Source organism: Siniperca chuatsi, linkage group LG13 (assembly GCF_020085105.1).
Source record: "Siniperca chuatsi isolate FFG_IHB_CAS linkage group LG13, ASM2008510v1, whole genome shotgun sequence".
In the NCBI taxonomy this organism is placed as follows: Eukaryota; Metazoa; Chordata; class Actinopteri; order Centrarchiformes; family Sinipercidae; genus Siniperca; species Siniperca chuatsi.
Genome location: NC_058054.1, coordinates 13,072,281 through 13,085,673, shown reverse-complemented (window position 1 = coordinate 13,085,673; position 13,393 = coordinate 13,072,281). Strand labels below are relative to the sequence as shown.

Genomic DNA, 13,393 nt, shown 5'->3' with positions numbered 1-13,393 from the left:
GTTGTACGGTGGGACGGTGGCAGCAGAGCAGGAACGATTCAGATGTTCTTTATCTTCCTGCTGCAGAGTGAAATGTAGAGGAATGTAAGCTGTACATTTACAGAGGCCCTGAGGAAATATAATACTCTTTCTGCATTGTGGTTGTGCTAATGTAATTATGCATAGCTCCTGCACTAGCTAAAGAAAAGATTGCGATCCAAGAATATAAACATTGTCTGCAAGAACGCCTTTTCATTTTAATAATAATGTTATTATTGGGGGGGGGGTCAAAAGCTGATTCTGTAAACATAATATTCATTACAGTTTGGAGAAAAGTTTAGGATAGTTCATGTGGAAAGAAAAAAATATGTATACACACTTAGAAGTAGGCTATAAGCTACATGCAGTCAGCACACACACAGATTCGCACACAGCTTGTTTTGGCCCAGGCGCTGTGGTCTGATATGAATTCAGCTTCTTGTTTGATGTCTTTTTGATGATGGACATGAAATAATGTCCAAATCACCAGAGGCTGGAACATCAAACAGATTCAAATGAAAACACGGTAATGTCTTCTCGGACTGAACCTTATTGCGCCTTCATTTGCCACTGCCCCATGGAAGCTGGGCTTTGACTGCACGCAGATAAAAGATGAGTCGATAAATGACGCACTTTCATCTCCAACAAACTTTGACAACTTTTTTTCATTTGCAACGCAAACACTGCATGGCAAATCTGCTGCATCATAATATAATCAGATAATCACAGATGGTAATGTCAGCGACTCAATGAAAAGTCAAAGGTGGAGGGAGTGTCTTTGAAGAGGATGAATGGCTGGAAATCATCACAGCAGGATAAGGAGAGCCCGGGATATGCTGATCTTTGTATCAAGAACCCCTCAGTCTTTTTGGGGAAAGGACGTGATCATCTATATATTGTTCAATTTCAGAATCCAATGTTCTTTAAGATAATAGGGTGAGAGCTAATACAGAGCACAGGTGACTTGGTGATAATGAACCAATATATATGCATCATGCAGAACCGATCCTTATGCTCTGCAAAGCAGCACATTCATTCTTCACGATTTTGTCTCCTCGAAGTGACACCACACACGGCCTGAAGGGTTAGTGTCACGTGAAGCCGACTGTGAGCTGTCATGTTGATTCTTCAGTGTTTATGATAAAGAAGCTTCTGCAGACAATGCCGGGGCTCATTCCCGGGTGATATGTGAGTGAGCGGATCAGCAACTATTGCATTTAATTTTAATGTATAACTGAACAGGAGCCAAGTTTCCGTATAATTTACAGACCGGTTCGGTGTCTGCCTTGGCTTTTGGAAGGCTCTGTGTAAACCGAGAGGCTGATGTTCAAACAACAAGGCAGACAGCCATAGTGGACTCAGAGCTTTGCTTTGGCCTCCGTGTCAGTCTCCTGACAGCAACCTGGCACCAAGCTCCAACTAATAAAGTGCACCACCCAGATCCTACAGCGAATGCATGTACTGTCTGCTGAGTGTGTGGTCAGTTGGAGCGGGATACTCCTGGAAAGCCACGGATGAAAGACATATCAAATGCTAAATCTGCTAACTCTATGATGTGCCACAATTCAGCACATGGAATGATTTAGACACTGACACTGATCAAAAATGATACATCTTGTTAAACTTTCATAATTACTGTCATGGTGTATTCTTACAATTAAGCAATAGAGAAAAACTATAAAACACATCACATTGTCGCACTGGGTGATATGTTCCTTAATTACAATGAACATGGGCATTGTAGTTTATTTTGAATGATCCCACATACACCATCCTGCTGCCATAAATCCTCACCAAATGTGAAAATAGTCCCCCCCCCCAAATAAATAGAATTAATTCCTGTTTGAGTGAAGTTTGATAAAAACTAAAACAACTACAGTGCCTAGCTGTTTAAGGAAATCATTAAGCTTTTTAAATAAAAAAGAAAGTATATATTGGTGACCACTTATTAAAGATAAACGTCTTCATTAGGAACAGATGGATTTAGGGCTGAGTGCCCCAGACAGGCTTGGAAAGTCAGGACAGACTAGACATTGCTAGTTTTGGTCTTTTCATGTGATTTGTTGACAATAATCTTTCATCTATTTTCCTACATGCATGGATCATTACAGATGTTTTTTATGCAAAACATGAATAAGCAGTCAGACATTTGCGAACAAGAAAAAATTTCACATTTATTTGATATCAAACAGGAGTTGAATTAAATATCAGCTGATGATGGGCTCTTACAAAAGAAATAAAATGAACCTAATCAGTGCTGCAACAACTTTTCACACTTTCCAACCATGTTCTTTCCCCCCCCCCCCTTTTTTCTGAATAGTTCAGTTAATAAATTAATTAGTGTCAAAGGATGAAACATGTCTGCAAAAACTGCACTATCGCATTGACACGAACATAAGTCTTTAAACCTGACAATTTCTTTCAAGTAAAATAAATTACACAAGTTTCCAATTCACTCCAAATCTGTGCATGGCCCGGTGTTAACAAATATACTACTGGCAAAAACTCATCATTCATGAAAGCAAAAGCACTTCACAAGCAGAGACGTGAGCATGATTTCATATGGATTGATATCTCTCGAAACGTTTTTTTTTTCATATTCAAACATACTACAACAAGTCAAGTGTGAGAGGAAAAAGCACATTTCCACCATTTTGATTAACCTTGTCTGAAGAATCTTATTAACATTGAAAGGGCATAACTACTGAATGGTTGCCGTTTCTTTTTTTTTTCTTTCTTTTTTTGACTTTTTACACTAGTGATACAGCAAAATATATTTTCTTTAGCTGTTACTTTGACAACAGTTAAATGTGCAATAGAGAAAATATAAGGCCTGAGTCTGAATTAGTGGTTTCTTAACTTTACAGTCCTTACTGTGTAATGGAGCCACACTAGTTCTAGTTCTGTACTTCATGACTAATAAGACCCTGGTTCTGCAAAGTCCCCCAGGAATATGACAGGAGTTTCATAGTTCTTTGCTTGGAGTATTTTTTTATTCCTTATTCTTCGACAGTACAGAACAACAGAAATGCCAGACTTATCTCTGACACAGCGGCCTGTGTGTTATTCTCTGCACCTCTTTAGTCCAACAGCAGAGCTTTCACAGTCCACATTTGTCAGGCCTCGGATGGATGTGTTTTGTGTGTTAATGAGATCTGTGTGCAAAAGTCATTTGTTCATTCCTTTTCCCACCCAACAACATTTCACTTCCTGTCCTAACAGGAAGGGCATGTGGAGTGTGGAGCCAGATTTGCCGGCTCTCTTGACATCAACCGAAAGGACCCATCTGTTAAAACCTGTGCAAACAAAGATGGCCGGCTCAAAGGCTGGTAATGAGCTGCATTTGTCCATCGCTGGGCGCCTCTCCTTCCTGTGCGCAACCTTCATTGTTGGGTGGGATGATGCACCCGTCGCTGGTGCCTCGGTTTATGTGGTAGTAGGACATGGGCTGCGGCGCATCACCGAGCTCTGGCATGCTTTTATGATAAGCGTCCTCGCTCTCGCTTCGAGGTGAGGGGGAGAGCTCCTCCTCCTCCTCCAGGGGGTACGGCGAAGCTGAGGGCGAGGGTGAGTCTCTCAAGTTTGGCATGCTGGTGTAAAGGGAGTCTCTATTATTGCTGGGTGAATGGGAGCCCATGTCCTCCACTGCAGTAACAGTCTCAGAGCCATGGCCACCCTGCCCCTCCAGGCATCTGGGGGCCTTCTGGGTGTTGTAGAGCAGGGAGTGAGTCCTCTGTGGCAGAAGGGGGGCCTCCAGCGCCTCCTTGTGGTGGGGGTGCAGGAGCAGCTCCAGGGTGGCGTGGCCTCCTCTTCCACTTCCTCTCTGGGGGGATGAGGCCTCGGCGTGATCCGCCACGATGGCGTCATCCTCACTGCCGCTCCCACCCCCGCCTCGGTCCACTGTCACCCTGGTCTGGGGAGGCAAAGCTCTGTCCCGCTCCCTGTGGGCGTCGCGACCTTTGGGGGCCCCACGGGGCCTCAGGTTGTTGTGGACAATCTCAGATATGATCATCTTCTCAAAGGTGGCATCGTCCAGGTTGAGGCCCCCCAGTTCACCTGGGGCTCTAACGCCCACGGCCTCATAGTCGTCGTCTCGCAGGGAATAGCTGTTGTTGAAATTGCCATTGAGGGGGAGGGTGTCCATGGCACTGATGTCCCTGCTGTTGCTCAGAGAGTGCTGTCCTGCAAGGAAAGGCAAAAAGAGTGCGTGAGGTATAATTTTTTGCCTTTTGATAGAACAAAACAATCTCCACTACACCATCCACATACAACTTGATACTGCTCAGGACACTTCATTCTTGTGCTCTTTGATCTCTGGTTTAATTTTAATTTTATGCAAATACAACAAGTTTTAAAATTCAAAGGAGAATCCAATTAGCTCCCCACCATGTCCATCCTCATCATGGCTGAATATCATTATAGCCAATCTGAGAGATTATCCTGAACAATATTGGGAGGAATGAGAACAAAAGATGACTTAAAAACTTAAAAAATAAAGCATGGAAACACGCTATAAAGTAGCTGATGACGAGGTAACATCACAGCAGCATACAAACAGCAACAGGATAGGATGAGAGTTAAAGAAATCAATAAATACAAGCTGATGAAGAAGTGTTGTGACATTAACAATGAATAAAACATTCCACCTGTTAAAAGAAGGCAAGACAAAAGAGTAATGTCGAACACAGATGGCCAGCCACCTCTCTGCACTAGGGCCCCACAAGCACAGCAACAACCCCCACACACCACGACAGACAGGCACGGTGCAATGACTCACTTTGCCACCACTCACATCAAGTGTGTCTGCTCAGGCTATCTGGCCTAAGAACAGCTGATGTGCAAAAAAAGTAAAACAGATGCTTTTTTTCAATTGCAGCAGAAACAACAAAATCACTGAAATAAGACAAAAGTGGAAGCTTTTAACATCCAGCCTGGATTCAGTAGATCCAACTCGGATTGTGTCCTTGCAATTAACTATAATTTAGCCCATGTGATGCTTTGCTCAATTGTTGTAGGTGGATGGAGAATGACAGTGAAATTATGTGTTTAACAGTTTGAGAGAGCTACAGGACAAACCAAGGACAACTGAATCCTGGACTTAGCAGGTGAAAGGGTTCAGCAGCAAGCGCAGTCTTTTTTGTATATTCTACATTAAAAGATGGAACATTTCCTGGTGAAATTATTTCTTTCTGAATGACACATTATTTTTTCCCCTTTTTAGAAGGGTACATCTATCACTTTTATGTGAACAAAATACACACACACATAGCGGAGTACCCTAATTTTGTGCAGCCCGGTGATTAAGCTCAAGTAGCAGGATGAAAGTGAAGGGGCCCAGTTTGATATGAGGATTTTATTTACTAGGTACACTGTGAGCCTGTAAGTGAAAAGCTGACATTTTGTAGGGTGAGGGGGAAGTCATCACAGGTAGTCGTTGCACACAAAAAAGGGGGGAACTGTAGTCTTCGGTTTCAAACGAACGCGTCAGAAAATGGATGATAGCAACAAAAAAATAAAGCACTAAAAACAACATCAAAGACATTTCTAAAAAGGGTGAAAGGAGCACAGAGGGCAAAAGGGCCAAAAAAAAGGGGGGGGTGGGGGGGATTATTACACACTTCTCTGAATAGACCCTACTTCCAAATTTGCATTTGTTTATGCACAGGCAGTGATTTTTATTGCAGACAGGTATTGTCTACCGGGAACAGGGGAAATGATGTGAACAGAATTCAACTGGACACGACGACAGCTGCACTCTGGGAACCGTTCCAAAAGAGATTCGTCCAAGATGTTTCCCTTACTGATTTTACTGCATCGGATGAACATCTGCAGTGTATTACTTAGTAATAATACACTTATAATGGAAGACACGCTCATCCTTTTGCAGGAGCTAACTGTAATGACTATAGCAGACAGAAATTTTGAAAAAGGTTATGTTAAACTTGACAGTCTCTCTGTGCATATTTCATATGTGGTTGGTGATCTTCACACCAGGTTTTGACATTTGTGTGTCATACTGTTGCCTGCTACCCTCAAACTAGTTTCCATATGTTAAATCTTTGAATTTGTGTCACTACTTCCTGGTCTCCTGTTGCTCCTGTGTTTGAACACTGCTAAGTACAGCAGTTCGTCTCCCATGGGGAGAAGAAGTGTTTCTACAGGTAAAGGAGATATTCCCGAATTACGACATTCAAAATTGCCTGATAATTAATTATCACCACTTTTTATCCATCGTCAGTGCTCCAATGTTAATGCAATCATCCTATAATGATTAAGCAGGTAAACATTTTGCGGTGATAAAGCACAAGCTGCCTGCACCCTAACTGACTTCTGCGTCTGAGCTGCTCGGTTGCTGCTGCGCTCACACACACACACGCACACACACACGCACACACTTTGATTTTCTGAGCAGACATTGTTTGTTCCCAACCCTGCATCATTATCTCTGAGTGTGAAGTGCTTGCATTGTGTTGTAAGCAAGCTCACAGCACAAAACAAGACTGTGATGACTGCAGCGGGTTTAAGCTATATGTTACTGCATATTCTCTCCTTACACACTTTCGACATACTGCTGTTTTTCTTTATTCTCTTTTATCATCAAATGGCTGTGAATATCTGAGGGCTATGACTCTGCCCGCATTGCGTCATGTGCTTCTGTTTTTTTTCTTCTTCTTTGATTGGGTTTCTTTTGCTCTGCCAGTGAGGAACTAGGTCATCATAAACACTGACATCATTTAAATTTGTTTAATTTGAAGTAAACTAAAGAAAAAGTAAAGATTTCAACATAAAGATACTGTATCATCCATGAATACACTGTAACAGCAAAAATGATCTGGACCAACGTGTGCAGCTCATATTCAACAAAGAGGAATTCCCACATGACTGCTCAGTAGACGAGATAAGATAGCATTGACGTCTCTGAGTTTATCTCCTTCTGTGTTTACAAAGGACAAACTCGCATAGATAAGAACTACTGGAAATACAGAGAAGGTGTGAATGAAGAAGAACAAACGGTAAACCTAATTATTCTCAACATTTTCAATGCATGCTGTGTCAGAGCCACAACCTCAAGATTTTTCATGTTTTTAATAAATTCAACACACTTAAAGGAGAGCGTTAGATGAGAAGATACAAATCTCATATCTGTCCGTTTAATATGAAGCTACAGTCAGCCGCCAGTTAGCTTAGTTTAGCACAAAGACTGGAAACAGGGGGAAACAGCTAGCCTGGCTTTGTAAAATGGCAACAAAATCTGGCTTCCAGCACCTAAGTTCACTAAGAAACGCGTTTTTTTCCTGACATTTAAAAACGATAATCCGACATTTTACAGGCGATTATGTGCTGGACTATTTCTTGGGAGTGAGCAATAATTTATTTGAGTCTCTGTTGGTTGCCTAGCAACTGCTCAGAGCCAAGAAATAGTCCGGTACATAACCCCCACCTAAAACGGCGAATTGTTGTTTTTGTATAGTTTAAACAAACAACATATAAACTGTTAATAAGTGAGCTTTAAAGGTGCTGGTAGGTGGATTTTTTTTACCTTTTGACAGAGCCAGGCTGTTTCCAGTTGTTATGCTGAAATTAGCTAACTTGCTGCTAGCTGTAGCCTTATATTTAACGAACAAACATGAGAGTGGCACTGATCGTCTCATCTTACTCTCCCCCAGAAAACAAATTTTTGGTGTATTTTCCAAAATATGGAACTGCTTCTTTAACACAAACACAAATCTACGTAAGAATAAAAGGTGGAAGGTGGATGTGCACCTGGGGAGTGAAAGGCCGGTGGAGAGGGGGTGTTGCACACCACAGTTTCTGCCAGCAGGTTGTTATAAGGGTTAGTGTCGTGGGTTCGGAGGAGAGGGTTAGTTAGGAGGTAGTTTCCAGTCATCCCTGAAATAACAGGAAGAGAGAGAGGCAGAAAAATCAGGAGGGAAAAAGGCAGTTGAGGAAAAAGAGCTCGAGGTTCTGTACTTCATGATCTGTGGTGGTGCGCTGTGTAGCTGTCGACATAAACAAACACTGACATTCGCTGTCACCGCAAAAGATTTATGACCTGCAATCCGTCTGCCTTCTATTATGGACAAAGCAGCCATAGAAACGTTGGTCAAAGCAAGACATTATCCAAACAGTCAGCTGATGTAACTGACAAACAATATTGTCACGACAAGTGTTGACCAAAGCATAGCAACACAATCAACTCCAGTGTTTATGTGAGACAAATTCATCTAAACAAACTCATCCAGTCGAGACACTAGACAAAACATGTCTAAGTGGCCTGCCATGAATAATACAGTATCCCTATCATCGTCAGCATGCTTGTGTAAATCCTCAAGAATGTAATAACTATCCTCAGTCATTTGGACTGATCGCTGAGAAACTCTGCACTGACTGTGTGTTTTTTTTTTTTTTTAAAACCCAAAATAATTCATAACTACAGCCAAATCTGCGCTGGCACAGTCTAGAGCCTGAGCTTCACGATGCTGGGATCACTCCCAAAATCTGCTCTGACCTCAGTCTGACTTTGCTCATCTCCCTCAGCCCTACCTTCATCCTGACAATCACTCTGGGGTGAAGATGAGTTAGGAGGATGCTGCACAGTCAGTCGTTAGGATGTGAACTCAAGTCCTCATCTGTAACATTTTATGCCACACTAAAAATCACTCCTCTTTTTTGTCTCTATTCCTCTTCTTTTCACATGATCCCAGTGAAGCAGGAAAATGTAAAAATGCTGTGAACTTGGACTCACACGCAGCATTTAACGCTGTTTTTTTGATTGCTTAACAGTAAGAGAAATGCAACATTAAATTGGTTCTTATCTTCCTCTTTTTTCCGAGCTGCCACAGAGCCATGTAAGCTGCATCCATTGAAGTGTTTATTGTGAATTCAGAGCTTTGTCACAAACAGAATGGCAAATGTGTCTCGTCTGGTGGCGGTGGAAGAAATGGTTGCTTACCCTGGTTGAGTGTGGAGGTGCTGTTTATGTCTCCTGAGATGAAGGAGGACTCCGACTGCTTCCTCACAGTGTCATTCCACATCCGCCTGATGCGGCTCTGGGTGGAGAGAGAAAGCAGCCATTGATCAGGACTCAACATGGTGCTGCTGGTATTCAAAGCTTCTGGCCCCGAGGATTGAGTGGTGAAGTGGGTTCGTGATTCAAACCTACACTTGTATACAAGATTCGACTAACCCACTGCTTGATGACACGGTTGTGCTACAGTGAAACAAAGCACGAGCTAATGATTCAACCGATATCAAAAATGGATACTCCAAGAATCTTACAGCTTGTAATTTGAGACATCGGCCCTGAGCAGCTTTTTTCTCTGGATAGTAAGATAATAAAATGCTCCCAAAATTCCCAGAAGTACTCTTAAGATAGATCTCACAAAGTCACCATACTGTAACATTTCCTAATTCCCATTCCCTTGATATATAACCTTGGCAGTCTAACAGCTTGATAATAAAGCCTAAAATTACAAAGTGGAAATAAAGTACTGCACTGAAATTTCTATTTCAATGTTTAAACTGTGCATTTAGTTAAACTAATAAGAATTCTAGTGAAAGGTTGGAAATAAACTGAGAAATTTGAGTCTTTACTAAAGAATAAGGCTGGCGATAACATATTTTTCTTATAGTCAACAAATCCTATGAAAAGACAACACTTGTTAGTCCATCTCTCAATACTTTCTGACTTCCCCAGCCTCTCAGCCAAAAGGTCATTTGTCCCATAGGACATAAATCTTTAAAAACAGGTCACAAATATATACTTTCATTTTAAAAAAAAAGGCTCAGTTATTTCCTAAAACAGCTGGTCACTGTAGTTTTTAACAAACATTACACAAACAGGAGTAAATAGTCAATTTGTTGCCTAGTTTCTGCTGCAAATTAATACACATTTGGTGTTCTAGTATGTGGGATCGATTCAAAATCAACTACAGTGCCCAGGTTCATCATAATAAATGAACATGACACCCAGCCCAACAGTGTGGCTCACTGATGTGTTTTTAGAGTTTTTGAACAATAATGGAGCTCTATGGCACATAGGAATAAGCTACAGACAAATACTTGTTAGTAGGATCAATTCATTGCTGTTTTTTGTCTTTCCTTGGGATTTGTTGACAATTAAAAACTAAAAAATATCACCAGACTTATCCTTAAGGTTTTCTAAATCTTAAACCCTGACATATCTGTTCCCGGTGGTATACACGTACCTGTGTTGCAGATGAGTAGCGAGCCGTGGATCGAGACGTGGCTGTCTTGGCTGAACTGTGGGGGCCCTCAGGCGGCAGCGCGCCGCAGCACTGGGACTGACGGAAACATTTGCTGTACTCTTTGCGGACCTGCAGAGGAAGAAAACATCAGGACAGAGTGAGCACACAGACAGCGACACAGCCCCCCCCACCCCATGAGAGATCCATCCATCCATCCATTAGCTATGCCGGCTTATCCTTGAGGGTCTTATCCTGGACAGGTCGTAAACTGACCGTCAAGACAGAACACCATTCACATTCACACCTACGGGCAATTTAGAGTCACCAATTAACCTAACCTGCATGTCTATGGATTGTGGGAGGAGGAAACCGAGAGAACGTGCAAACTCCAAATAGAAAGGCCCCAGCCGGCCAACATGTTCGAACAGGAGGCGACAGCGCTAACCACTGCACTCTCATGAGAGATGCAAATCCCAAATCTTTATCAAATATCTCGCTGACAGCAGTTTAAATGCCATATCTGTGAGGACAGGGATAACAAACACTATGATAACATGTTGAACTAAGACGCCCTATGGGTGTTGCTAAGTGAGAATGTATAAAATATGATGAAATGCCTTGTGTAAAATCTCAAAATGTCACAATATAAATATTTACAGATCCACACCTGCATTGGATTAGACAGATTTGGAAAGAAACACGCAATTCTTGGCAGTGACATGTTTGAATTGTATGAAAGTAAGGCTGCAACTAATGAACATTTTCATTATAAATTAATCTACAGATTATTTTCTCAATTAATCAGTTCATTGTTTCGCCTATAAAATGTGAGAATAAGAAGCCAATCAGTTTCCTGAGCCAAAGGTGACGTCTTCAAAATGTCTTGTTTTTTCAGACCAACAGTCTAAAACCCCCCATACCAATTTACTATAAGACAAAGAAAAGCTTTTTGGTATTTTTGCTTGTTTGAAAAGTGGCTTTAATGATTAAACGATTATTTTCTGTGGATTAACTAATTGATTAATCAACTTACTGTTTTACCTCCATTATACTGTGTATTATTTTTTATTAATTCATTAGTTGTTTAGTCTATTAAATGTGAGAAATTAGTGAAAAATGCCACAGTTTCCAGAAACCAAAGAATACTCATTTTACAGTATGTAAAACAGATAAAAACAAATCTCACATTTAATAAGCTGCAAGAACCAAATGTTTGCCATTTTTACTTCATAAACAAAAATTTGTTGTTTAATTCATTAGAATTAATCAACAACAATTTCAGAAGAGTGACGGAGGATAAAATCTTACCTTTTTCTGGAGGAGGCAGTGGAAGATGAAGATGAACATCCCTTGCAGAGTGTTGAAGATGGTAAAGAGGTAAGCCATCACAATGGAGGATTCATTGAGGAAGAACAAGCCAAAGGACCATGTGAGCCCCAACAGACAAAGTAGGGCAAACGCTCCCAACACCCACGACCTGCGAAAGAGAAAGAAGAGTGATATTAACTAGTGAAACAGCAAAACTGCAGTAGATTTCATCTTGGTTTGATCTCTGCTCCTGGACAGCAGCTTGTTAAAAAAAAAAAAAAGCAATACCCTCATTTGCTATTTTCCTTTTAGACAAGTTGCACTTGCGGCGACATAGTTTATAAATGCTGATACGTAGTTTTGGAATGAATGGGCATTTGGTATTTGACACTGAGTCATAAAAATATTTCCTTGGTCTTCTTTGGTGGCGAAAGAGACTGCAAACGCAGCAGGTTTTTCCTTTGCGGCTTCCAGGAAAGCCTAGAGGAAATAAGATAACTTCACTTTCAATGATGATGGCTGGTCGTTATTGATACACAAGAGAGAAGTGAGCCACCCCGAGAGAGATACGGTGAGCATGGAGAGGAGAGAAGAAATGGGACAACAGCATGTCACTGAGAGAGGATCTACAGAAAAACCAGAGGCAGTGCTGATTAGACTTGCTGACCAGTTTTTGGTGCTGTTTATACAAGAGCACCATTTACTTTGTCTGAATAATCACACATTTGACACAGAAACTAAAACACATAGCAGATTTGTAGTAGACCCTAATTAATGAGTTTTGACTTCTTAAGATAATGTTTGCAATCCAGCATCCACAAATGCAGGTTTTCTATGTGCTAAAAACAGACAATTCTTTTTTTATTTTTATGGTTTGGACCAAAATCAGAGTGGCTGCTGAAAAATCAAGCGCCCACATAACATGTGTTGGCCTGCCCTCAAACATATTGTTGAAACAAGGATCAAGGCACTGAAATGTACAGGGACTTGTCTTTATATCAAGCAAATGCAGCCCACTGAAAGCAGAAAGATGGAGGGGGGCCTTTTTTCCGTTTTTACCATCTTTAAATCTATGAGGCATGTGGTTGAGTCCGTCTTCCAAGGAAGCCTGTAAATTATGCCAGCACAGGAGCAAAATGATACCACAGGTCAGAAATGCAGTTATGAAGAAATAAAAAAGGCAATATAACCCTGCGTAGTGCAAATACTGAAATCATAAAATGAACTAAAAAGGCACCACCTATAAGGACCAAAATAAAATCTGAAAGAAAAGAATATTGGTCTGGTCAGGTTTAAGAGAAGAGAAAATCAAATAAACGTGTTGGTCAAATGCAGCTTTTGAAATTTCAGGAGAGAGGCAAAAGCAGTAAAGGTGCATTTTTTCCCCACACATATGTGGAACCACGCCCCACCCCCCCTCACACACACACACACACACACACACACTCCCAGAGCAAGCAACCACAGTGCCGTCACCTAATCTCCCAGAGCGACACCCCTCACCTGATACCCCCCAGCCTGGACGAGTCGGGTTTCATGGAGGTGGAGTGCTTCACCATCTTGAACATCGTCACCACCAGGAAGATGACATTGACCTGTCAAAACAGATGAGTATCAGGGTTAACAGACTGCACTCAAAAAGGCATCCAATTCCTGTTGCTAACAGTGGTGGAGGAAGCATTCAGATCCTTTACTTAAAGTAAAAGTACTAATACCACACTGAATAAATACTCCATTACAAGTAAAAGTCCTGCAAAAATAAGTAGTAAAAGTATAATCAGGAAAATGTACTACATTAAAAGTAAAAGTACTTAAATCATATCATTAGATTAGTATTACTCATTCAATAATGTGTAAGC

The 13,393-nt window shown here is 41.3% G+C and overlaps 1 protein-coding gene across 13 annotated transcripts in view; it reads right to left on the bottom strand.

The window, feature by feature from the left end:
• Positions 1-2,166: 2,166 nt before the first annotated feature.
• Positions 2,167-13,393, bottom strand: part of LOC122887390 (adhesion G protein-coupled receptor L2-like) — an 86,958-nt gene continuing 75,731 nt past the window's right edge. For 5 of the 13 annotated variants that reach the window (XM_044220560.1, XM_044220562.1, XM_044220561.1 and 2 more), the window contains 6 exons: positions 13,038-13,129; positions 11,535-11,703; positions 10,227-10,355; positions 8,972-9,068; positions 7,783-7,908; positions 2,167-4,200 (listed from right to left, as the gene is read on the bottom strand). In XM_044220560.1, coding sequence (XP_044076495.1) covers positions 3,338-4,200; positions 7,783-7,908; positions 8,972-9,068; positions 10,227-10,355; positions 11,535-11,703; positions 13,038-13,129 — 1,476 coding nt within the window. In that variant the 3' untranslated portion in view covers positions 2,167-3,337. Of the gene's footprint in view, positions 4,201-4,795; positions 4,850-7,782; positions 7,909-8,971; positions 9,069-10,226; positions 10,356-11,534; positions 11,704-13,037; positions 13,130-13,393 lie in introns of all 13 variants that reach the window. The other 8 variants (XM_044220563.1, XM_044220564.1, XM_044220571.1 and 5 more) reach the window with 5 other exon arrangements.